This window comes from Lepidochelys kempii, chromosome 1 (genome assembly GCF_965140265.1).
Source record: "Lepidochelys kempii isolate rLepKem1 chromosome 1, rLepKem1.hap2, whole genome shotgun sequence".
NCBI lineage: Eukaryota > Metazoa > Chordata > Testudines > Cheloniidae > Lepidochelys > Lepidochelys kempii.
Window position 1 is genome coordinate 220,314,916 of NC_133256.1, and position 27,751 is coordinate 220,342,666.

The following is a 27,751-nucleotide window of genomic DNA, read 5'->3' on the forward strand; positions in this document are numbered from 1 at the left end:
TCTTTCACAGCCACTTAGAATGGAGTTTGTATATTGGCCCTACACCACCTTCACAGCCCCTGGAGCATGGCTGGGGAAAAGCTGTACTCCAGCTATTCCTCGTTGCCATAACAGAATATTTGAACCACAGGCAGCTAAACACAAGTCAGAACAATCTCAAGGCTGATCTATCCTTGAACTTCAGCCAAAAAAGCCTCCAGCCAGCTCCAGAATAAACTTTAGGTGCAAAAATGATGTAACGTCAACATGATCTCTCTCTTAGATCCTATGCAGGGAGAAGCCCGGGATGCACCAATAACTCAGGCCTGTGATTTACCGCATTTATCTATTCCTCTAGATTTTTCTCTTGCCCTCGAGTATTAGGTATGGGGGGAGGAGGGAGGGGAAGTATTTTCAAACAGACATATAGCAGTTTGGTGCCCATCTCTCATTGCCTTTGTATGTCTCTTCCACGGTCTATAATTAAGGATCAATCTGTCAAGGTACTGTACAATATTAGCTTCCATTGATGTGGGGGTGATCAGCACCATGCCATTAAGAAAGACTCAAGAGCAGAGAACAAGGGGCACCCAGACATCTGGCAATGAATTGCAGGTGGCTTAACCAGTTCAAATGTACCCCAATTCTTTAGCATCATGAAATGTATTTGATAAGTGTTGTGCACGGTGCCAATGAAAAGCTCATGACTCATCAGTTATTAATATCATTGCATAATGTAGATGCAAACAACTGATGCAAAGTTATGGAGAAACTCAAATTATAATTCTTAAAATGTGTTTGTCAGCTAAGCAGAAATTATCTAACCATAGGAAGAGAAATTTGGTTTTCCTGCCTGGGAGTTAGTTTCATAGCACTTTAAAAGACAATGAGAATGCATTTATATATCATGCAAACAGACCCATTAAGCTACCAAGGGGTGGAGGCCAACCTCACACTATCACGGCAGGGGAGGGGACAATGATCACATGTCACATGTTCATTCAATTGCACCAGAAACTAAAAAAATTGCATTTCAGCAGACAAATCCAGCAGGGGAAGAAGCAGCAGGAAACTTCCTTCAAGATAGACATCATGTTGCCTACCTCACAGCTAGAAATAGACTTTTATCTGGAGGTATCCTTCAGAAGAATCCATCGCAAACATTCATTGGACTGTAAAAGAGAGGGGCCAAGAAACCCCAAGTTATCTGTCTTTCACATAAGGTGACAAAGGTATCAGCCCTTTGACTCTGGGGGATAGATCCTGACTCAGGAGTTTTGTCAGCCATCTTAATGGAAACATGGTGGTGAGGATTTTACCTTGAATCAAGTCTAGCTTGTTACGTTTTAGTTACTAGGAAGCATTTTTTTTTTATTTCTCTTGTCACCTTTTCTGACTTTAATTCCAAGGAATGACATTTAGTGTGAGTACCAGTATAAGGATTAAACTTGCTTTGTTTTTAATCCAACCCAATCCAGTGCTGTGTTTAAACTGAACTATTTAGTAGCTCCATTTATAGTAACAAATTGTTAAATATTGACTCTTTAAAGGAGCAACAAACCTTAACATTCCTCTGATTGATCCAGGACTGGGCCGGACATTTCAGAACACATGTTTTGGAGAAAATCCAGAGTTGAGAAGAGTATGGAGTCACCATACCAGTTGTTAACCAAGGCTAGTGGAGACCAGTGGAAGTTTGTGGTATTGCAGGCAGCCTCCAGGATCCAAAGCATTGGACTAGGGCTACCCAATACATAGGCACAGAGTGCATGCCTGTGGCTAATTGGGCATCCCAGGAACAGAGATACAGTACCAATGCATTGTGAAGCACTCAGGGTTCACAATGAGGTGACACAACTCTTCACTGGTCTGGATTTCACCCCAGAGTGTGACAAGCACCTCTCAGATTTCATAGATTCCAAAGCCAAAAAGAACCATTGTGATCATCTACTCTGACCTCCTGTATAACACAGGCCATTGAACTGTTCCAAAACAATTCCTAGAGCAGATCTTTTAGGAAAACATCCAGTCTTGATTTAACAATTGTCAGTGATAGAGAATCCACCATACCCATGTTAAATTGTTTTAATGTTTAATTGCCCTCACTGTTAACAACCTTATTTCCAGTCTGAATGTGCCTAGCTTTTACTTCCGGCCATTGGATCACGTTATATCTTTTTCTGCTAGACTGAAGAGCCCACTATTAAGTATTCGTTCCCCATGTAGGTACTTACAGACTGTAATCAAGTCACCCCTTTTTAAGCTAAATAGAGCTCGTGGAGTCTATCACTCTAAGGCACGTTTTCTAGTCCTTTAATCATTCTTGTGGATCTTCTGAACCCTCTTCAATTTATCAACATCCTTTTTAAATCAAGTCCTAGCTCTGTAAAGAGTGAAGAAACAGTTTCCGTTGGTGTTACATTTTCCATTTGGCAAGCACATTTTTGTCTTCCGTTTTTCTCCTCTGCCATTTTTACAAGGCAACCATTTCAGTTTGCACAGCACCTTGGCATGACAAAACATTGTTTGTGCAACCACATCATTAAATAATGTGAGCGCTCCTCTGGGAATAACGCGTGCTTATTTACTGATGCAGAGCTAGTAGGATGAACACAAAAACACATGTTCTTATAAGATCCAAAACAAACCCCCTCACATTCAAATGCCTATTTTTCCTCTTCCTGATGCAGTAATAGACTTTGTTTTCTTTAAAAGACACTTTTGCCACCAGTGCTTAACAGTTTTAATTTGGGTCAGATTTGAACCCTTAACACTGTTTCATTAATGGTATAGTGTGTAGCATTAAACCCAAAAAAGATGAAGCGCTCTAGTTACTCAGCTGATGGGGAATCATTTCTTCCTTATAGCGGTTACCCTGGTATAAAAATAAGCTTGTTCTTCCACTGTACAGAAAGGGCCTGGCCCCACTCCCATTGCAATCTACACCAAAACTTATTCATTTTGATGAGAGAAGGATTGGATCCCAAAGTAAAGCTACCACTATGCAAAAAATGTTCTGTTAGCATGGCTTATTATATTTGTCTTACCTCTCTCTAGAACCACCCTCTTTCCTCTTCTCTAGTGGCCGCACACACTAACCTAATTTAGGTCTTCGATATAGGACTCTCCAACCTTTCTTTAAGGCTTCCCTTCAATTATCCTTCAGAAGGCATGGGACTACCTCTGGAGTCCATGAATACCATGTCTAGCTTGGCCACAGGTCTTGCTGCTGCATTGGTTCCCAATCTTTTCCTCTTTGCTGGAATTGCCCTTGAGGGCAACAGATGTCCCCTTATTCCATGAAACTGACACAGTATCACCTTTTTTCTGTCCATTTTCTCTCAGTGTTTTATCCTTCTTGCCTTCCATTTTCTTTACTTTGCATCTCTCTCTCTCTCAATGTGGCTATTTTGAATTATGTTCACACACACACTAGCCCCCCCTCAGGAGGATATGCAGCTCAGGACATCTACAGTTGTGCTTCCATGAGGCTTGTCTACCTTTTCTTCTACTTCATGAGCCAAGTGCAGGACAGAGAAAAGAAACATGGACTAACGCTTGCCACCTAATCGTGACATATTGTACCTTTTGAGCTGTTTCCACAGCCAGCTACATTAGGAGCCAAAATAGGGCCAGGAAAGGAAGGTAGGGATCTTTCCAATGCTGGCTGATGCTTTATTTTCAACTGCCCTTCTATGATGCAATGGATAAACAGGGCAGATCTGAGCATTTCTGCTCAGCTTTGTTCCTCCCTTCCCCTGGATTAGTCCCTGCCTTCTGCACCCAAAAGACCTGCCTCTCCTCCTGGATTAGGAAGTGATCTGAGAATGGATTCTGTTCCATACTCTGCCACCAGACTGGTGTGTGAACTTGGACAAGTCACTTTACCTCTGTTTCTCCTCCCACTCAACTGTCTTGTCAGGGCAGGAGCTGCCTTTCACTATGTGCTTGTACAGTGCCTAGCACAATGGGGCACTCTTCTTATCTGAGATCTCTATGGGCTTGGCTACACTACCACTTAAATTCATGTAACTCACGACACTCAAGGGTATGAAAAAGCCACCCCCCTGAGCAACGCAAGTTACAGCGACCTAAGCACTGTCTACACCAGTGCTTAGTCAGCAGGAGACACTCTCTTGCCAACATACCTTTCCCCTCTCGTTGAGGTGGAGTAATTATGCCTACAGAAGAGTGCTCTCCCATTGGCAAAGCATGTCTTCACCAGATGCACTGAATCGGTGCAGCTGCGCCGATGTAGCATGGTAGTGTAAACCAGTGGTTCTCAACCAAGGGTACATGAACCCCGAGGGCACACAGAGGTCTTCCAGCGGATACATCAACTCGTATAGATATCTGCCTAGTTTTACAACAAGCGACACAAAAAGCATTAGTAAAGTAAGTACAAACTAAAATTTCATACAGACAATGACTTATTTATACTGCTCTATATGCTGTACACTGAAATGTAAATACAATATTTATATTCTGATTTTATAATTATACAGTAAAAATGAGAAAGTCAGCAATTTTTCAGTAACAGTCTGCTGTGACACTTTTGTATTCTTAGGTCTGATTTTGTAAGCAAGTAATTTAAGTGAGGTGAAACCTGGGGGTACACTAAACAAATCAGACTGCTGAAAGGGGTACAAGAGCCTGGAAAGGCTGAGAGCCACTGGTGCAGAATAGCCCGAGGTGCTCTAGTAACAAAAACAACAACAGCAGAGAGCACTTCTTTTAGGGACTCATGCTGCATGTGCTACTAACAAGAGTGCTAATCTCCCTACTTTTACAAGTAAATTTCAGTTTTCCTTGCATTTTAATTTTCAGTGTTTTTAATACAGGGGTAGGAGGTGAAGGGAACAATCACATAAATAAGAGGATATCTCCTAACAATCCCCAAGTATATAAATAGCTAATCGAGAGACATGTAAGATCCTGGAAACAACAGGTGAAACCACAACAGAGGAGTAAGAATCCAGGTTTCCAATATTTCCTCTTGTTCTAATCCACAGCTTTAATTGTGACCCACTCATAATTTTCAGTGTTTAAGCCTTCAGGTTACCCACAATGAATCTTTGTTGAAGATGCAAAAACTTTCAGGGACAGCAGTGATTCAGTCACCTGAGAGTTCTCTAGTGGCATCCCTGGCCAATTCTTTTCTCTGATCAGTACTGTGGATCATTGTTGCATATTCCACGTTCATTCCACAATGCAGAAGTCTCATTCTGCACAAATTCATATCGACATCAGAACCAGGCCTCTTTCTGTATGAAGACAGAGGATAACAACAGTGGCAGACAGCATAGAAAAACCTTTCTTGAGAGACAGAGATAGGATATGCACTGCAGATCAGATGGCAGAACTTTGATATTAGTTTCAAAGGGGTAGCCGTGTTAGTCTGTATCAGCAAAACAACAAGGAGTCCTTGTGGCACCTTAGAGACTAACAAATTTATTTGGGCATAAGCTTTTGTGGGCTAAAACCCACTTCATCAGACGCATGGAGTGAAAAAAAGTAGGCAGGTATAAATATACCGCACATGAAAAGATTAAAGTTGCCTTACCAAGTGGGGGGGGGGTCAATGCTAACGAGGCCAATTCAATTAGGGTGGATGTGGCCCATTCCCAACAGTTGACAAGAAGGTGTGAGTGTCAACAGAGGGAAAATTATTTTTTCTAGTGACCCAGCCACTCCCAGTCTTTATTCAGGCCTAATTTGATGGTGTCAAGTTTGCAAATTAATTCCAGTTCTGCAGTTTGTTGTTGTAGTCTGTTTTTAAAGTTTTTTTTGTTATAGAATGGCCACTTTTACATCTGTTTTTGAGTGTCCAGGAGATTGAAGTGCTCTCCTACTAGTTTTTGAATGTTACAATTCTTGATGTCTGATTTGTGTCCATTTATTATTTTGTGTAGAGACTGTCTGGTTTGGCCAATGTACATGGCAGAGGGGCATTGTTGGCACATGATGGCACATATCACATTGGTAGATGTGCATGTGAACAAGCCCCTGATGGTGTGGCTGATGTGGTTAGGTCCTATGATGCTGTCCCTTGAATAGATATGCGGACAGAGTTGGCAACGGGGTTTGTTGCAGGGATTGGTTCCTGGGTTAGAGTTTCTGTTGCATGGTGTGTAGTTGCTGGTGAGTATTTGCTTCAGGCTGGGGGGCTGTCTGTAAGTGAGGACTGGTCTGTCTCCCAAGGTCTGTGAGAATGATGGGTCGTCCTTCAGGATAGGTTGTAGATCATTGATGATGCACTGGAAAGGTTTTAGTTGGGGGGCTGTAGGTGATGGCTAGTGGCGTTCTGTTACTTTCTTTATCTGATGAAGTGGGTTTTAGCCCAAGAAAGCTTATGCCCAAATAAATTTGTTAGTCTCTAAGGTGCCACAAGGACTCCTCATAGTTTTTGCTATTAGTGTCCGTTATATTTCCCATTTCTTCACACCCACCCACACCCACTATAATATTGTGCATTAATAACGGTAACACAAGATGTTACTGAAAACATCATTGAAATGTCTCTTCGTGGTAGTTTGATTCCTGCCAGTTGCTGAATCACTACAGGGCAGCAGTAAGGATGTTTGGGTGCCTTCACCGTGCATTTCCATACCTTAGTGAGTTTGGATTATTTTTCCTTGGATTTGCTGTGTTTGTTTTGGGGATAATGACAATGTTCTTGTGATGCTATTTAGCCTTACGTAACCAATATTTCCTTCCAACCTTAACTCCAGCTTTACATTGTTCCTTTATCTAGGAATATTAAACTGAACTTTAATACTAAAATAGCAATTTAAGGACTCTCATAAAGTGGTTAGGTCATATCTCTCATCACTAGAATACACACTTCAGGCTAGACCATGGCTCTGAAGCCCCTGGCTGTCTTAGGGAACTTCAGAAGCTCCCTGCCCCAGTGGCAGCTACAGCAACACTGGGGCAGGAAGAGTGCAGCCAGTGCAACACCCCCGACACAGCGTGTTTACCCAGCCATGCAGAACTTTTGCTCAAGGGGGCAAGGGCATACACCCTAACTCTTTTACAAAGTCTAGGGCCTCTGCAGTGCTCAACTTGCTCCCTGACCACAGGTCCTTTGTGCCCAGGCCTGATGCAGGATCAGAAGAGGTGGAGGGCGTTAAGCAGACTTACACTATCACCCCTCTCTTGTGCACCCGCAGTGGGCTGGGAATCACTGAGCTCAGTGGTTCTCAAGTTATTTTGTACACTATAACCCCTTCCCCTCCCCCAACTCCACCTCACCTTTGCCATACCCAGATCCAACTCCCTTCTACCCAGGACACACCTCCAATTTAGCTATATGGGAAGCTCAGAATCACCATGACCTCCCATTCCACACATCCCACCAGGCTGAAAACCTCTGATGTAGACCCTTTCTCCCCCACACTTTATTTTGCCCTGGGGGGGGGGAACACACTGAATATTAACGATATTACCCTGATCTGAACTTTCTGCTGGAACATTATTTCCTCTGCATCCTTCTAGTCTCCTCTGCAGGCTTTCTAGTTACTACAGTGTCACCTGTAGAGTTGGCCATCCCAGAAGTGCTGTTAGCCCTGCTCTTCTCAATGTCTCTGTGGATTTAATTTACAGATTAATTTCTGCTGCAAACAAAACAATTGATAATTAAAAACTGTTTTCAGGGACTGATTGACGAACAAGCTGGGCAGGTGTTTGTCCCCGTTTCCCTCCCTCCCCACCTCCCCCCCCCCGGCCCTTTCTACAAGAGCAAACAAACAAGAGCAAAGCTCTCTGTGCTGGGATCCATGAGAGGATGTGGTAGTTGTTGAGTGGGTCATCTCTGGGTCTCTCTGAATTTTCTAAAGGTGGGCAGGTGGGAATAGCTTCATTTTACCACTGGCCTAGCCAAGCACATAGATTTTGCATATTCATATTGATAGGGTAGTGGAGGCGGTCAGCCACGTTAGAAAACTGGGTTCTAGCCCCAGGTTAGCCAGAAGGGAAACTCACATTACTCCAGATTATTTGAATTCTGAGCAGAATAGGATTTTTCCATTCCCTCCTGCCACCACCGCCACCAAATATATGTGTATGAAGGATTGAACAAACTGGGAAGACGCATGTTCCACAAAAATTATTGCATATACCTATTTCTAGATATAGCAATGACAGTTCACTTTCAGGAGTGGTGATGAGAAAATTAAACCCAAGGCTGTTCATTGTTATAAAATACATGCATTTACTGCACTAACATATGTGACATATAATATTTCATGATGAAACGGGACCAGGAGATCTAGCTAGGTTCTGGGTCCATCCATTTTTCTTGCTAGCATATGTAACTTTATGATTTTTCTTCTAAATACTTGTCCCTTTTTTTTCCTTTGGAGGGGTAGGAGAGGAATATACTCCATGGAGTTTTAGATAAGTGAACTATAGTATCTAATTAATAACCTATCCACACAGTTATAACCATAGAGGTCATTTGTCATTTTCTTGACTACTTTTCCCTTCCCTTCATAGTATGTAACATGGTGCCCAAGGCTGCTCCCAGTATTCTAGGTGTGGACTCAGACCTCTCTGTAGAAAGCCATAATAAGATCTTCCAGTTTGTGTTCTATTTATACATCCAAGAGCCTTTTAAAATAATTGTGCCAGACACTGAGCTGATGGCATTTTGTTTCTATCCTCTCTCACCCCAGATCCTTTTCCTTATTGAGGCTTGTCATCTTTCATGTTATCATTCCTTTGGCTGTTCTTTAGCCTCATTTCTGTTAGTTCAGTACATTTTACATGAAAATGCTAGAGAGAGGCAGTATGATCTTGTGGACTACCCATGAAAGCCAGGAACTAGTGATTTCTAATGACAGCTCTGCTAATGTAGTCTTGGTCCAGTGGGGGGGCGGGTGGTCAGGCACAAATGTCCATGGCAACCGACCAATCCTAGAGGATGCAGAATGTGAGGCAAGTAATTATAGATGCCTATTCAGGATGATCTTTGATTAGCACACAGAATGGGAGTTAGCGACACAGTCTACATCCAGCTCCACTACAGATGTCCTACATTTTAGGAGGTGCTGGATACTCACCCACAACTCCAGTTGCCTGAAATCAGGTCACTTACCCCTCCACCTCTGTTTCTCAGTTTCCCTTCTGTAAAATTGGAATAATATTTAATACTTAGCATCTACATAGGTGTTGTGAAGTAATTATTTTTGTTAATATGCACAAGCCAGTTTCTGAGCTCATGCCTCAATTGTTTCCAAATCCGTTTGAAATAATTTTGATCCACATTGATAATGGCTCTGTTCACCACTTACGTCAGCAGAAAAGTTGCCCTGAATTATCTAACACACACATAAACACACCATATTAGAGAGACAGACCCTGTTCTAATCACTCCACAATTATTAATAAGAAGCAACTGGATTGAAAATTTGAAATTTTCAGCTCTGAAACCACAGGCACTCAACTTGGCTAATTTGCTGTTATTAACAACAACAATCAAATTATTCATTATTCGTATTGAGGTAGCACCCAGTCATGCACCCACAATGGGTCCTCACAGTGCTTGGTCCTGAACAAACACAGAACAAAAAGACACACACTGCCCCAAAGATGTTATAGTAGAAGCGTAAGAAAAGAGACAAACAGATGGATACAGGCTGAGAGGGAAGTGCAAACAAACAACGAGACAGCATTGGTCAGCATGACAGGCAGTGATCTCAGCACACCAGCAGCCTAACCGTTGTCAAGTTTTTAGTAGGCCTTACGACAAAGGAGAGTTTTATGGAGAGATTTGAAGGACAATGAGTTGTCTTTGCAAATAGTTATGGGGACTTCCTCCCAAATATGAGTGACAGCACAGGAAAAAACAATTTGTCCACTAAAAATTAGATGGCGACAACTAATTCATTTCACAAAAGCTAAACAGCCAGCAGACAGTAACATCAGGTCAGCTGATGAAGCTGGTGACCTAGTTTTTAGGGGACTCTAATATTTAGACTGTATCCTTTTTTGGGCAGAGCTAATTAACAGTTTTAGCTAATTAATAGTTCCACAACTAGAGATGTTGGAATGTAAGAATCAAATATTTATACTGTGGGGACAGCAAGAGCCCTAAGTAGCACTACACTCTTTTGTTCCGAATGCTGCTCTAACAGAGAGACATATATGGTACCTGCCTCCAAAAGCTACAGAGGACCTGATTCTCTCACCTTGACTCTCGTTGAGTAGTACTATACTCTGCAAATAGTTCCATTGGTTTGGATAAGGTATTAGTCAACATGAACATGGACAGCAGAATCAGGCCCAAAATTAGTTTCCTTACTCTTTTAAGAAACAAATGTAACCTGTTACTTCATCTGATATAAACTGGCCACTAGGAAATTTAGATTAGAAATTAGACGAAGGTTTCTAACCATCAGAGGAGTGAAGTTTTGGAATAGCCTTCCGAGGGAAGTAGTGGGGGCAAAAGATCTATCTTGCTTTAAGATTAAACTCGATAAGTTTATGGAGGAGATGGTATGATGGGATAACATGGTTTTGGTAATTAAATATTCATGGTAAATAGGCCCAATGGCCTGTGATGGGTTTTTAGATGGGGTAAGATCCAAGTTACCCGGGAAAGAATTTTCTGCAGTATCTGGCTGATGAATCTTGCCCATATGCTCAGGGTTTAGCTGATCGCCATATTTGGGGTCGGGAAGGAATTTTCCTCCAGGGCAGATTGGAAGGCCCTGGAGGTTTTTCGCCTTCCTCTGTAGCATGGGGCACGGGTCACTTGCTGGAGGATTCTCTGCTCCTTGAGGTCTTCAAACTACAATTTGAGGACTTCAATAGCACAGATATAGGTGTGAGGTCTTTTTTAGGAGTGGTGGGTGAAATTCTGTGGCCTGCATTGTGCAGGAGGTCAGACTAGATGATCATAATGGTCCCTTCTGACCTAAATATCTATGAATCTATGAATCTATGAATCTGTTCCTGTAATTTAAATCAGTGTACATTTTATGGCAAATATAGCAGTAATACTGGGTACTTGGAGAGGATTTCATATTTCCAAAGAGATTAAAGTGCCTTTATAAACGATCTTCATAAAATAGAAGGAAAGAGGTAATTATTCCAGCGCTTCACTACTCTACAGTAGTCTAATCATATCTGTGTACTTTTAAATAGAGCTGGCGGATATTCTCTCATTGCAATATTTTTTTTAAAAATTATGAAAAATGTTTTCACCAAAATTTTCATTTTTGATTAAAAAGGTTTCTAGTTTTTCAATAAAAAGATTTGGGGGGGGGGTGGCGGGGGGGGCGGAGTTTTCAGTGTATGAAAACAAACTTTTTTAAAAAATGAAAATAATCTTCAAAAACTGGGGAGGGGGAAATGAAACAAAAAATGTCCCAGCATTTTTTTTAAAAACCTCAAATGAACACTTTGGAAAATTTTGTTTGAGAAATAATTGATAATTTTCAATCAATTTCTGAAGGACTGGCATGTCCAACAACTTGGGAAGAGGTCCAGTCACTGATACACCAGGTACAGATATGCTGGAACCAACAGAACACAGGCTCGCCAACCTCTTCACAGTGTTGACCACACCTCAATAGAGAGTATCGTGTAGACTCACCTCCTCTCCCTGCCCTGTGACAATGACAGCAAGCACTTTGACGGGGAGACAGTATTAGGAAATATATATATGGTATTTTTTAAATGTGATAATTCCAGCTGGTAAAAGAAAGAAAAGTGGCTCTGTACTTTTGGGAAGATGTTACTGGCAAATATACCACAGAAGACAGCTGTGAATCCAAGAAAATAACTGTTCCTGCTCTAGCTTTATGAGTTCTCAAAGGAGATGTGGCTGTGCCTCTCAGCAGACAGGTACCCAACAAGAGACACAGAGGGGATGAAGACAGACAAAGAAGAAGCCCTGTGCTCTGAATAATGAGCAGGGAGGTTGTCCTGGCTATTGTTGCCTTCCCTCTCCAAGGCAGACAAGAGATGCCAGACACAGCCTTCTCCAGATCTATGTCTCACTTAGAGCTCACAGATTGGCAAATGGGGAGTGCCACAGAGTCACAGAAAAGGACAATTTACTTTCCTCTCATCAAATCTAGTTGTATCACAGACTATTTTCTTTAAAACCCAGGATGGGTAAATGGTTTACTTTGAATTCACAAAACTGTTTTCTGAATGAGTTCCTCAGAACATCAACCTACAAGAATCCAGCCAAAACTACAGTCTGCTCTGATGTATGCTGCAGCAACCAGGCTATCAATAATGAAACACGAGCTCATGTCTAGAGGCACTATGGGACTCTGCACCACCTTGGTGGGGGTGGATTATACCACATTCTAGTCAAGGAGGTTTAGATATATACCCTAGAATTTTGGAGCTATGGGAGGTCCTGTCAGGTAGGTCCAGGAAGCACAGAAAAAAACATAAGAATGGCCATATTAGGTTAGACCAATGTTCCATCTAGCCCAGTATCCTGACAGTGGCCAATGCCAGGTGCTTCAGAGGGAACGAACAAAACAGACAATCATCGAGAGATCCATCCCCTGTCATCCACTCCCAGCTCCAGAGGTGGAAAGTTATTTGTACTTATCTTTGAAAAGGGTAACACTTTAAAAGGTACCTACATCTGCTAAATGCTATTTAGCAATGTCACTTTCATTTACAATGGGCTGTAAATCGATCCATTCTGTCAAAATGCCGAGATGTATCTCAAATGCCTTCCCATTTCTATTCCTATGATAACTTTGCCATACATAAAAATGGTTGAATACTGTACCACCTTGCATTTGTTGTCATTAAAGCAGCAATGCAATTCTAGTTTAAGTTAACTACTGATGCTCCACGATAGGTGAAATACAGGGTGTTCATTCCTAGAGCATCCCAACCAGTTCATAATACTGGAGTGAACTGACAGAGGAAGGGGATGGGGTTTATTGACCCTTAGGGGTTGAGGGTGGAACATTACTGGGCCAACAGCACCCTGCCCAAAGCTGGCCCTTGTGAATTCCCTACTGCAGTGCTTATCTAGCACCAGTACGTGTTAATCAGGTTTTGTTTGACTGGCGGTGCTTGTAATCCTGCCAGTTAAGCATAAGGAAGCATGTAATCTGCTGATCTTCTTTTGGAGCTCACAGAGACATGCTAAAGAACCTGGAGTTGGGATTCTGGCACAGACTGCTTGGAAACAGGATTTTACTATGGTTTTAACTGCACGTCACTTTTGAAGGAGGAAGGGAAAAGTTACTCATCTACATAAAATTAAACAGGTGATCATGTGCTTATAGGACCTGGGCCTGTGCTAGTTGCCACATAATAGTGAAAAATATAAGCTTATTAGTTCTACCTATTAATAAACGAATCTACAGCACTGTATAATCATCTCCCTTCATAACACCAAACAGAGCAGTCATTCATAAAAATGTTCTTCTACTCCACCATCACAACAAACTATAAGAAAACATCTAGAATTGTGACATGCTGTACACTGGGGCTATATGCCTTTTGAAATCTTTACTATACGTTTAATAAACAATATACATCCAATAGCATAATTTCCAGCAGAGAACAAAACAAGGGGGTACTATTAAGGGTGGGGGTATTCAAGTTTGGGAGGAGCAGAGTGATAATGAGTGTGGGAAGACTCTAAGGTCTTTGGGAACTGGCTGGAAATTCCTTACCTGCCAGGGGAGAGGTGAATTATACCTTAGTGGATATGGAGCTGGAGGATGATAGAAGGGGAGCCTTTTATCTACAGTGAAAGTGTTTAGCACTTAGAAGTTAATCGCAAGAAAATTGTCTGCATTTCAAATATTTAATGAGGATGAAAGAGTCTCTTCCTTATACTCCTCCATGCCTCCCTTGGGCTCCCAACATGACAGCCCCCCGTGGCTAGCTACATCCCCTTCAGAGGGGGGCAACAAAAATTATTAGGGGGCTGGGGCGCAACTTATGAGGAGAGGCTGAGGGAACAGGGCATATTTAGTCTGCAGAAGAGAAGAGTGAGGGGGGATTTGATAGCAGCCTTCAACCACCTGAAGGGAGGTTCCAAAGGGGATGGAGCTCGGCTGTTCTCAGTGGTGGCAGATGACAGAACAAGGAACAATGGTCTCAAGTTGCAGTGCAGGAGGTCTAGGTTGGATATTAGGAAAAACTATTTCACTAGGAGGGTGGTGAAGCACTGGAATGGGTTACCTAGGGAGGTGGTGGAAACTCCATCCTCAGGATTTTTAAGGCCAAGGCTGACAAAGCCCTGGCTGGGATGATTTAGTTGGTGTTGTTCCTGCTTTGAGCAATGGGTTGGACTAAATGACATTCTGACGTCTCTTCCAACCCTAATCTTCTATGATGCTATGGATTCACCGATTTACTGGAAAAAAAAACAACTCTCTCTTACTGATAGTGGGAATAAGAGGCTAGAGGTCCCGGTTCATTGGCACTGCCCTCTGTGACAAAGTTCCTCTTCTGCCTTGGGGGGTCCTGCACTTACTGACGGATTTGCTCACCTCGGAGATTCACAGCCTCAGTTTGGCTGTTTTCCATGAACCCACAGTCCAGGTCAACCCCTCCTGTGTCTGACCAAGAGTTGGGAAGTTTGGGGGGAACCCGAGCCCACCCTTTACTCCGGGTTCCAACCCAGGGCCCTGTGGAATGCAGCTGTCTAGAGCACCTCCTGGAACAGCTGTGAGACAGCTACAACTCCCTGGGCTACTTCCCCATGGCCTCCTCCCAACACCTTCTTTATCCTCACCATAGGATCTTCCTCCTGGTGTCTGATAATGCTTGTACTCCTCAGTCCTCCAACAGTACACGTTCTCACTCTCAGCTCCTAGTGCCTCTTCCCAGCTCCTCACACGCATGCCACAGACTGAAGTGAGGTCCTTTTTAAACTCAGGTGCCCTGATTAGCCAACCTTAATTGATTCTAGCAGCTTCTTGATTGGCTGCAGGTGTTCTAATCAGCCTGTCTGTCTTAATTGTTTCCAGAAAGTTCCTGATTGTTCTAGAACCTTCCCTCTTACCTTACCTAGGGAAAAGGGACCTACTCAACCTGGGGCTAATATATCTGTCTTCTATCACTCTCCTGTAGCCATCTGGCCTGACCCTGTCACATATCCCCCCCCACCCCCCCGGCCCACTCAACACCACGGGGTTGGGCAACTTGGAATGTCAGGCAGTGTACTCGTGACAAGCCATCTGCATTGCCATGGTGGCTTCCAGCCCGATGTTGTATGGTGAATTGGAAAGGGTGTAGGGACAGGAACCATCTGGTCACCCTTGCGTTCTTCTCTTTATTTTGCTGCATCCACTGGAGGGGTGCATGGTCAGTCACAAGGGTAAACTGTTGTCCCAGAATGTAATAACATAGTGTTTCCATGGCCTGTTTCACAGCTAGGCACTCTCTTTCAACCACGGCATACTTTTGCTCTCTCGGGAGGAGTTTCCTGCTCAGGTAGAGGATTGGGTGTTCTTCATCTCCGACCATCTATGATAGGACAGCTCCCAATCCTACTTCAGATGCATCTGTCTGTAAAATGAATTCTTTGTTGAAGTCTGGGGCTATAAGCACGGGGTTACTGCAGAGGGCTGTCCGTAGATCCATGAATGCTTTCTCTGCGGCATCTGTCTACTTCACCATGTCCGGACCCCGGGCTTTTATCAGGTCTGTCAGGGGACTCGCTCTGGTAGCAAAATGGGGAATAAATCGTCGGTACTACCCCACCATACCCAGGAATGCCTGGGCTTGCTTTTTCCGATTCAGCCGGGCCCAATTTTGGATAGCCTCTAGTTTATTTAGTTGGAGCTTGACCATGCCTCTTCCTACAATGTAGCCAAGGTATTTAGCCTCAGCTAGCCCTATAGCACACTTGGCTGGGTTGGCTGTGAGGCCAGCATGTCCAGAACTGCTTCCACCTTTTCCAAGTGGGTTTCCCAGTCGGGGGTGTGAATAATCACATCGTCCAGGTATGGCGCTGCATAACTTGTATGGGGCCGTATGAGCTTGTCCATAAGACGCTGGAAGGTGGCAGGTGCCCCATGCAGTCCAAAAGGAAGAATAATATGTTGAAACAGACCCTTTCGGGTAGAGAATGCCGTCTTTTCTTTCACATCTTTGGCAAGGGGAATCTGCCAGTATCCCTTTGTTAAATCTAGGGTGGTCAAAAATCGGGCATTGCTCAGGCGGTCAACTAACTCATTGATATGGGGTATGCATCGACTTTGGATCTCTCATTCAGCTGGCGAAAGTCATTACAAAACCTAGTGGTGCCATCAGGTTTGGGCACCAACACAATCGAGCTTGAACACTGACTGTGGAACTCTTTGATGACTCCCAGCTCCAACATCCTTTTTACCTCTGCCTTGATCTCCTCCCTTTTTGCTGCTGGGACCCAATAGGGCCTTAAAGTTACCTTTGCTCCAGGGTCTGTGATAATGTGGTGATATGCTTTGGTGGTCCGACCTGGTTTGGTTGAAAACACGTCCTGGTATCGGTTGATCATCTCAGTTACCTCCTTCTTCTGGTTTAGTGTCAGATCAGTGGATATCCTGATCTGCTCCAGCATGTTATTTCCCTGGATCGGGGTCTCTTGGGCCACTACACACGACTCTCATTGGTACCAAGGCTTTAAGAGGTTTATGTGATAAATTTGTTCTTGTTTCCGGCGTCCTGGCTGCTGCACCTAGTAGATTACTTCCCCCACAGGTTCAGCCACCTCATAGGGTTCCTGCCATTGGGCCAAAAGCTTGCTTTCTGCCGTGGGTACCAACATGATCACCCGATCCTCTGGTTGGAACGGTCGGACTTTTGCCTGACGATTGTAATGGGTTCGCTGGGCCTCCTGCGCCTTTTCCAAATGTTCCCGTACAATAGGGGTGACCCGGGCTAACCATTCTCACATCACTTTCCTTACCATTGCCTTGAGGATTCGGTTAAACCTTTCTACCAGCCCATCGGTCTGCGGATAATAGACGGAGGTTCTCAGGGTATGTATAAGGAGCAGCATACAAAGGTCCTTCATTAGCTTTGACATAAATGGAGTACCTTGGTCTGTTAATATCTCCTTTGGTAACCCCACTCGGGCAAAGATCCCCACCAACTCTTTAGCTATCATTTTAGAGGCTGTGTTCCACTAGGGGATGGCTTCTGGGTAGCGAGTAGCATAATCCAGAACAACAAGTATATATTGGTGGCCCTGGGCTGTCTTCTCCCGGAGGCCCACTAGGTCCATGGCTATTCGCTCGAAGGGGACCTCTATGATGGGAACGGGTACTAAAGGTGCCCTCAAGTGGGGACGGGGACTGTGCAGCTGACACTCCGGTCAGGACGCACAGTACCTCTGCACTTCATGTACTCTGGGCCAGAAGAATCGTCACAGGACCTGTGCCACGGTCTTCTCTACCCCCAAATGCCCCCCCAAAAGATGACTATGGGCAAGACTTAATACAGCATTCTGGTGTTTTGAAGTACTAGGATCTGCTGTACCTTCTGCCCCGGTACTGGTGCAACCCGGTATAAAAGAGATTCTTCTTCATTATGAAGTAGGGTCCTGGTCCCTGGGTTTTCCCTTCCATGGGGACCCCATCTATTTCAGTCACCTCCTTCCTCATGTTGTCATACTTCGGGTCTTCAGCCTGGTCCCATCCAAAATTTCCTCTCCCGAGAACTAGAGGGCCAGTCTCTGTTGTCTCTACTGGTTCAGAGGCGTTAGGGTGTGGGTCAGACTCAGGTGCTTCTCCCTCCTGGCTGGCCTCCTTTTCAGCTGCTCGGGTCCACCTACCTACGAGAGTGACTCTCTGGCTTTGGTCCAGTATTCGGGTTCTCAAGGACTTAGCTGCCCTCCTTTCCCTTTTTGACTTTCTACCCTGTCTGGGAGTGGAGAACAAATCTGGGGATATTTCAGAGAAGATTGGGGTTTACAGTCTACTGTGGATGCCTCACTAACTTCAGGGCTTCCCCCTTTCTCCAATTCCCCTACCGGGAGTAAGTCTCCAAACCCTGGGAAGTCCCTCCCTATGAGCACCAGGTATGGGAGTTTAGGGACTACACCTGCTGCTACCTTAGTAGTATTCCCCTGAATCTCGATTTTTACTGGGATGGTGGGGTAATAACCAACTGTCCCATGGACACATGTTATCCCCGTATGCTTAGCCCACAGCAGCTAACTACGCTTCACAAGCTTCCCCAAGTCAAGCATGATAGCACTCCCCGAATCAACCAGTGCTGTGGTCTCTACCCCATTTAGCTGGTCTGGTGTACATATGTGGGGTTAGTGAGACCCCCACAAGGTGGATTAGGGAGCATGGGTCTGCCCAGTTCCCCAGGTTACACTGCATAGGCTCCTCAGCATTGGGACTATGTGCAGCTATGTGTCCCCACTCCCCGCAGGTGTAACATCTGTGTGGAGCCCTAGGCGTTCACTGGTCTCTTGGTTTGGGCACTCTAACATCATGATCCTCTTCCCCCTCAGGGATCCGACTCTTTGTGGCTTCTGGTGGGCCTTCAGCCCCTCTCTTTTTCCACCTGGGCTCTCCTAGTGGCCCAGTCACCCGAGCTCTAGGGCTTGGTGCTGCTACTTTAACCCGGGGTACTTCTTCCTTAATTGGTCGGGTCAGGTCCCTCGCTGTCCTTCGCCTTTCTACCAGTGCAACAACCTCGTCGTAGGTGGAGGGTTTGTTCTGGCTTACCCAGGTGCAAAGGTCTGGCAGTAGTCCTCTCATGTACGGGTCGATGAGCAGAACATTTAGTATCTCCTCCAGACTCTGGGACTCAGTTCGTAACCACTTTCGTGGAGATGGATGAGGTCATATAATTGGGACTGCAGGATTTTGTTTTCCTGGTACCTCCACTCATGATATCGCTGGGCCTGCACTGCGGTCATTACCCCAGATCTGGCCAGGATCTCTGCTTTCAGCTGGAAGTAGTCTGCAGCAGCCCCTTCAGGCAAATCATAGTAGGCCTTCTGGGCCTCCCCACACAGGAATGGAGCGAGGATGTCAGACCACTGTTCTTGGGGCCAAGCCTCCTGCAGGGCTGTCCTCTCAAAGGCCAGGAAGTATGCCTCTACATCATCCTCCCACATCATTTTCTGCAGCTAATTGCTGGCCCGCATGATCTGCGTCCCATCATGGCAGCGGTTCAGCTCTGTAAGGGCCTTTACCTGGTTTACCAGTTCCCGCAATGTAGCCTGATCTGGAGCAGCCTGGTCCATCAGCAGGTGATTAGTCTCTTGCAGCAGCCACACTGCCTCCTGTTGGGCAGCTGCCTGGACATGGGTAGCCTCCTGCTGCGCAGCTATGGCTTGATCAGTGCCCACACTATGTCCTCCATTGTGGTGCGGGAAAAAAAACCCCCACACACCCTCCTTCTGCCGTGCTGTGTACACCAGATCCCACCCCTGACACCAGTTGTGACAAAGTTCCTCCTCTGCCTTGGGGGGTCCTGCGCTTATTGGCGGATTTGCTCGCCTCGGAGATTCACGGCCGCCCTCAGTTTGGCCATTTTCAACCTCTCCTGTGTCTGACCAAGAGTTGGGAAGTTTAGGGGGAACCCGAGCCTGCCCTCTACTCCGAGTTCCAGCCCAGAGCCCTGTGGAAGACAGCTGTCTAGAGTGCCTCCTGGAACAGCTGTGAGATAGCTACAACTCCCTGGGCTACTTCCCCATGGCCTCCTCCCAACACCTTCTTTATCCTCACCATAGGACCTTCCTCCTGGTGTCTGATAATGCTTGCGTTCCTCAGTCCTCCAACAGTACACATTCTCACTCTCAGCTCCTCACACGCGCCACAAACTGAAGTGAGGTCCTTTTTAAACTCAGGTGCCCTGATTAGCCAGCCTTAACTGATTCTAGCAGCTTCTTGATTGGCTGCAGGTGTTCTAATCAGCCTGTCTTAATTGTTTCCAGAAAGTTCCTGATTGTTCTGGAACCTTCCCTGTTACCTTACTCAGGGAAAAGGGACCTACTCAACCTGGGGCTAATATATCTGCCTTCTATCACTCTCCTGTAGCCATCTGGCCCGATCCTGTCACACCTCATTTGGTGGTATTCTAGATTATTATATTGAAATGAGGATTCTGTCCTGTTCTCAGTATAACTGGTCCACTGGACACTTCACAAGCAACCCCTATACACTCTTGTCCCATCTACTGTGGTAGCTCTCTGGGCACTCTCCTCAAAGTATACTCAACCCCCGATGTTTCAGGTCTTGATCCAGATGCATCTGCCTGTCACCCGCTACCTCATGGATTTCCAAGAAATTTACAGAAATAGGGGCCATGTATGATTACACCCCTTTCACCATCGCACATTGTGTGCCCAGAATTGACGAAGAAGGTAGGTGGCATATCTGGGTCCAAAGTCAGCATTAGTGAGAAAGTGTTCTGTGGATCACTGAGAGGAAAAGAGAGATGCTGCAAAGCTAGGGTGAGAGGTAATAGGAGGAATAACCATGGATCCCAATAATCAAATGTCCCTTTAGACAGTCTCCTTCTCCAAGCTTGCAAAGTACCCTCCACCTCCTAAGCCATTCTCTCCTACTCCACATAGTGACATGTCTTCCCATCAAATGATTCCCTCCCCATTCCCTCAGTGACCTGCTCCACCCACTCCATGCCTCATATTAACTTGTGCCCCCACCCACAAGCATGATTCTGTGACCTTCCTCACATTGGAGACAGTTAGCACCCAAAGGTTCCTAAAAGAGAACTAGGCACTCTGGCTATGCCTGATCTCTACAGTGGGGCTCTTTATAGTCTGGGTTCTTTATTATAAAAACAATTCCTGAATCAATTTAGTGTCTCAAAGCTGGTTCATTATTTGAATTGCTAGCTTATCAGATACCTGCCTTATCCACTTATTTATCATTAGATACAAAATAAACGTGAAAGCCATATTAAGATGCCAAGCTAAAACATGGGAAGTATATTTGTTTTCCAGATGAAGGCATCTGTTTAAATAGAAAACATTTTATATTCCAGCCTCTAGAAGAAGAAAATTGTGGAAAGAAAATAAAAAAGGGAAACTTGATTTTAAAAGTCACATTACATTTTGGTCTAGCAGTGAAACTCCTGGCATTTAAAGTCATTTAGCCAACAAAAACAATGACTGTATGAACTCTAGTCAGCTGTGAGGTGCGTGGACCAACTAGTCAGCTGTTCAAGATACTGAGATAGGTTCCTGTAAGTTAATGATGCTCAGGGTAATTACAAAGCAGGGTTAACAGAGATCATAGGATTAAGCTACTTTTCAGCTCAAAGTGCATATTGTTTCCCATATGCTGACCAGTTGCTATTAAAAAACCATAAGGTGACCAAAGAGCTGCAAGCCTTAGTAGGTGTATCCTAGGTTAGTGGGGATACTCAGAGATCTTCCAGGGGGTACATAAACTTATCTAGATATTTGTCTAGTTTTATAACAGGCTCCATAAAAAGCACTAGCAAAGTCAGTACAAACTAAAATTTCATACAGACAATGACTTGTTTATACTGCTCTCTATTTTGACAAAGTTTCTCCTCTGCCTTGGTGGGTCCTGCACTTATTGGCGGATTTGCTCGCCTCAGAGGTTCATGGCAGCCCTCAGTTTGGCCACTTTTGTGGCTCAAATCTGCCGTTCACTCAGTTAGCCTCATTACTGGACACCACGGGGAAAAGGAAGAAGAATAATCCCTGCAGTCTCTGCTGATCCACCTAGTGGATTGGGGAACAGGTCAGAGACCTTCCCCTCTGGAACCCACAGTCCAGTATCAAGTAGGGAGTTGGGAGAATGGAGGGGAAAACCCACCTTCTACTCTGGGTTCCAGCCCAGGGCCCTGTGGAATGCAGCTGTCTAGAGTGCCTCCTGGAACAGCTGTGAGACAGCTACAACTCCCTGGGCTACTTCCCCATGGCCTCCTCCCAACACCTTCTTTATTCTCACCACAGGACCTTCCTCCTGATGTCTGATAATGGTTGTACTTCTCAGTCTTCCAGTAGTACGCCTTCTCACTCTCAGCTTCTTGGGCCTCTTGCTCCCAGCTCCTCACATGCACACCACAAACTGAAGTGAGGTCCTTTTTAAACCCAGGTGCCTTGATTAGCCTGCCTGTCTTAATTGATTCAAGCAGCTTCTTGATTGGCTGCACGTGTTCTAATCAGCCTGTCTGCCTTAATTATTTCCAGAAAGTTCCTGATTGTTCTGGAACCTTCCCTGTTACCTTACCCAGGGGAAAGGGACCTACTTAATCTGGGGCTAATATATCTGCCTTCGATCCCTCTCCTGTAGCCATCTGGCCTTACCCTGTCACACTTTATACACTGAAATGTAAGTACAATAGTTATATTCCAATTGATTTATTTTATAATTATATGGTAAGGATGAGAAAGGAAGCAATTTTTCAGTAATAGTGTGTGCTGTGACACCTTTGTATTTTTATGTTTGATTTTGTAAGCAAGTAGTTTTTAAGTGAAGTGAAACTTGGGGGTACGTGAGACAAATCAGACTCCTGAAAGGGATACAGTAGTCTGGAAAGGTTGAGAGCCACTGCCCTAGGGCACTGATACAATGTCCTTCCTTTATTGATAATGGCATGACCATCTAAATCCTTGTTTTATTGTCCAGAATGCAGAAAGCTAGGAGTGGGGTGGCGGCAGTATGCCATACTACTGTGGAATTTGGCCCTAAAGCCACTGTGTCCAGCCTCAGGAGGACAACCCCAGTCAGTGCAAGGATGATCATCATTAGTATTGAGCCATCATAGGGGCTCTTATTCTATTTGCCTCCACTACTACTAGCATATCAGAAAAAAGCTGGTGTTGCTGAAGGAGAGAGTCCTCAGCCAGGATGCCCCATAATCCATGCCAATCTGTAACTGAGGCTTTTCCCCCTTGGCACCACTTGCAATCGGATGTAAGTTAGAGGATCCTGAGCACTGCTCCGACTCAAAAGTGGGGCCGGTCACGCACAATAGCTGTATCAAGGAAGTTAAAAAGGTGTGTTTTCAGCCATCTTTGCAGACAATGCTCTGAGCTGTAGATCACCCACATCCCAGCATCTGGCCCAGAGCATCTAAAGAAGCAGGGATGTTAGGACAGTGAAACATGGATCAGGGAAGCCCTATATTCAGAGAAGTCCAACTATTGGTAATGCTATAAGAAAACGATCCCATCAACCAGACAGATGTGAGGAAAGGAAAAAAACTAAACAAACCCAACTACAGACCACATAAACCAGCAGAAATATGCCAGAGAGAAGAATCCCTGCATTAGACCCCCAAAGCAGAGATAATATGTGGGTTAGTAGGTCTCTTCCATCTTAGATTTCTCTTGACTTTATGGCACTCACACATCTTTGCAAAATACTGAAATAACAAAGACATTTTCGAATCAGCCCCTCATTCTATTCAACACAAGCAATGCTTATGGCCATTTTCCCACTATCAAAGTTTTGACAAAAAAGTGTGCTGAACAGCTCTACCTGGCAGCTATTGTTTACTTCTGTCTGTGCCTTGGTTTTCTCCATCTGTAAAATGGAGAGAATGATGTTGAACTCCTTTGTAAAGGAGTTTGCTTTGAGATCTATGGATAGAAAGCATTAAGTATTATTACTCAATGTATTATTCAAGACAGTTCACAGATTCCAAGACCGGAAGGGACCATAGCAACAATCTAATCTGACCTCTGGTATAACCCAGGTCATAGAACTTCCCCAAAATAAATCCTAGAGCAGATCTTTCAGAAAAATACCCAGTCTTGATTTAAAAATTGTTAGTGATAAAGAATCCACCATGACTCTTGGTAAGTTGTTTCAATGGCTAATTACTCTCACTGTTAAAAATGTTCACTTATTTCCAGTCTGAATTTGTCTAGCCTCAGCTTCCAGCCATTAGATTGTGTTCTAGACTGCTAGACTGATGCACCCATTATGAAATATGTGTTCTCCATGTAGATACTTATGGACTGTAATCAGGTCACCCTTTAACCTTCTCTTTGTTAAGCTGAATAGTTTGAGCTCATTGAGTCTATCACTAGAAGTCATGTTTTCTAATCTTTTATTCATTAACGTGGCTCTTCTCTGAATCCTCTCCTCCAATTTATCAACATCCTTCTTGAATTGTGGACACCAAAACTGGCCACAGTATTCCAGCAGCAGTTGCACCAGTGCCAAATACAGAAGTAAAATAACATCTCTGCTCCTACTCAAGATTTCCCAGTTTATGTAACCAAGGATTACATAGCCCATTTGGCCTCAGCAGAGCACTGGGAACTCATATTCAGCTGATTAGCCACCACAACTTAAGTTCCCTCTAAGCTGTATGACCGCGCAGCAGGCAATCAATGGCTATGCAGGGGGGAGAGGCACCCCTCCCCACCACAGCCCCGGGGCAGCCTACACCCCAAACCTCTCAGCCCCGGCCTCACCCTATAGCCCACACTCCCAGCTAGAGCCCTCACCCCCCCACACCCTAACCCTCTGCTCCAGCCCGAGCCCCCCTCCCACACCCTTAACCCCTCATCCCTGGCTCCACCCCAGAGCCCTCACCCCCAGACAGAGCCTTCACCCACTGCACCCAACCCTCTGCCCCAGCCCTGAACCCCCTCCCACACTCCGAACCTCTTGGCCACACACCACCTCCATACTGGTGCACATAAAAAAATTCATTCCACACATACATGGAAAAAATTAGAGGGAACATTGACCATAACCCGCAAACCTTTTTCCAGAGTCACTGCTTCTCAAGATAGAGTCCCCCATCATGTAAGTATGGCCTACATTCTTTGTTGCTAGATGTATACATTTACATTTAGCTATATTAAATTGCATACAGTTTGCCTGCATCCAGTTTACCAAGTGATCCGGATCACTGTGTATCCGTGACCTGTCCTCCTAATTATTTACCACTGTCTCAATTTTTGTGTCATCTGTAAACTTTATCAGTGATGATTTTATGTTTTCTTCCAGGTCATTAATCAAAATGTTAAATAGCTTAGGGCCAAGAAAAGATCCCTGTGGGACCCCACTAAAACAAACCCGATTGATGAGGATTCTCTGTTTACAATTACATTTTGAGCCCTCTCAGTTAGCCGGTTTTTAATGCACTTAATGTGTGTCATGTTAATTTTATATCTTTTTTGATTTTTTTAATCAAAATGTCATGTGGCACCAAGTCAAATGCCTTACAGAAATCCAAGTATAAAACATCAACATTGTTACCTTTATCACCTAAACTTGTAATCAAAAAAAGATATCAAGTTAGTTTGACAGGATCTGTTACCCATAAATCCATGCTGATTAGCATTAGTCATATTACCCTCCTTTAATTCTTTATTAATCGAGTCTCATATCAGCAACTTCCTTATCTTGTCAAAGATCAATGTCAGATTGAAAGGGCCTATAATTACTTGGGTCATCCTGTTTACTCTTTTTAGGTCTGGTGCCACTTTGAGCTGGTGTGTCCTGGTCTGTGGGGAGCTTGTTTCTGATGATGAGCTTGGAGAGGTTGGGGGTTTGGAACGGGCCACCCAAATACCCCAAGAGAACGTGCTTCAATACAGAAATACCCACCCCCTCCAACACCACACCTCTAGTTACTACCACCCCACAATGGAACCCATATGGGGTATCACCAAACAGCTACAACCCATTCTCGATGACAAGAAATCTTTTCTGAACCCCCTCTTCTGGGCTTCAAACAACCCCCAACCTCGTCATCAGAAGGCAACTCCCCACAGACCCAAACATACCAACTCAAAGTGGCACCAGACGCAAAACTTGCAGACATATCTCCACTGTTACAATGATCAATAGCCCTCACAACACCTTTCAAGATTCATTGGTCCACCACATGCCTATCAAAACATGTGATGTACCTCATCCCATGCACTAAAAGCCCCAATAGCAACTGTGTCCAGGGTGAAACCAGACAAATCACTACGTTCTCAAATGAACTCACACAAGAAAATGATAAAAAGACAGATTCACCATTTCACCTGTGATCACTCTGTATCTGACCTATCAGTCCTTATCTTCAAAGGAAACCTGCACAACACTTTCAAAAGACCAGCCTGGGAGCTTAAATTCATAACTTTGCTAGACACTAAAAATCATGGTCTTAATAAAGACACTGGATTTATAGAATCATAGAATCATAGAATATCAGGGTTGGAAGGGACCCCAGAAGGTCATCTAGTCCAACCCCCTGCTCGAAGCAGGACCAATTCCCAGTTAAATCATCCCAGCCAGGGCTTTGTCAAGCCTGACCTTAAAAACCTCTAAGGAAGGAGATTCTACCACCTCCCTAGGTAACGCATTCCAGTGTTTCACCACCCTCTTAGTGAAAAAGTTTTTCCTAATATCCAATCTAAACCTCCCCCACTGCAACTTGAGACCATTACTCCTCATTCTGCCATCTGCTACCATTGAGAACAGTCTAGAACCATCCTCTTTGGAACCCCCTTTCAGGTAGTTGAAAGCAGCTATCAAATCCCCCCTCATTCTTCTCTTCTGCAGGCTAAACAATCCCAGCTCCCTCAGCCTCTCCTCATAACTCATGTGTTCCAGTCCCCTAATCATTTTTGTTGCCCTTCGCTGGACTCTCTCCAATTTATCCACATCCTTCTTGAAGTGTGGGGCCCAAAACTGGACACAGTACTCCAGATGAGGCCTCACCAATGTCGAATAGAGGGGAACGATCACGTCCCTCGATCTGCTCGCTATGCCCCTACTTATACATCCCCAAATGCCATTGGCCTTCTTGGCAACAAGGGCACACTGCTGACTCATATCCAGCTTCTCGTCCACTGTCACCCCTAGGTCCTTTTCCGCAGAACTGCTGCCTAGCCATTCGGTCCCTAGTCTGTAGCTGTGCATTGGGTTCTTCCGTCCTAAGTGCAGGACCCTGCACTTATCCTTATTGAACCTCATCAGATTTATTTTGGCCCAATCCTCCAATTTGTCTAGGTCCCTCTGTATCCTATCCCTCCCCTCCAGCGTATCTACCACTCCTCCCAGTTTAGTATCATCCGCAAATTTGCTGAGAGTGCAATCCACACCATCCTCCAGATCATTTATGAAGATATTGAACAAAACCGGCCCCAGGACCGACCCTTGGGGCACTCCACTTGACACCGGCTGCCAACTAGACATGGAGCCATTGATCACTACCCGTTGAGCCCGACAATCTAGCCAGCTTTCTATCCACCTTATAGTGCATTCATCCAGCCCATACTTCCTTAACTTGCTGACAAGAATACTGTGGGAGACCGTGTCAAAAGCTTTGCTAAAGTCAAGAAACAATACATCCACTGCTTTCCCTTCATCCACAGAACCAGTAATCTCATCATAAAAGGCGATTAGATTAGTCAGGCATGACCTTCCCTTATGCCTTATTACAACAAACACCCCCCCCCCACACACACACACACCTTCCCCCGCCCACTATGACTGGAAGGGCTTTAACAGGCCACTTCACCTTGAATGATCCCTTGAAACACATGTTGTTAACTACTTATGTTAAACAATCTGTTCAAACCTTGTAGTTAGCAGTAACGCTTTAAGTTAGTTTCCCAGACCTGAAGAAGAGCTCTGTGTAAGCTCGAAAGCTTGTGTCTCTCAGCAACAGAAGTTGGTCCAATACAAGGTATGTCATCTACCTTGTCTCTCTAATATGTAAGTTAAGGCAGCTTTGAGAAAGTTATACCGAAAAGAATATTTCTGATCAAATATGAATAGACTCCGCCAAATCCAGAAAAAGAGTGGGGGGAAAGCCCACAGGAGGCATAACATCACCTTGTATTCCATGTAATAACTTAGGAAGA

At 44.6% G+C, this 27,751-nt stretch overlaps 1 protein-coding gene across 7 annotated transcripts in view; it reads right to left on the reverse strand.

Moving 5' to 3' along the window:
* Positions 1-27,751, reverse strand: part of ANO2 (anoctamin 2) — a 283,307-nt gene that overhangs the window by 234,851 nt on the left and 20,705 nt on the right. Inside the window, exon 1 of one of the 7 annotated variants that reach the window (XM_073315009.1) lies at positions 5,101-5,129. The exons of the other annotated variants lie outside the window; for them this stretch is intronic. Coding sequence (XP_073171110.1) covers positions 5,101-5,121 — 21 coding nt within the window. The 5' untranslated portion in view covers positions 5,122-5,129. Of the gene's footprint in view, positions 1-5,100; positions 5,130-27,751 lie in introns of those variants that run through there. 7 annotated transcript variants of the gene reach the window in all.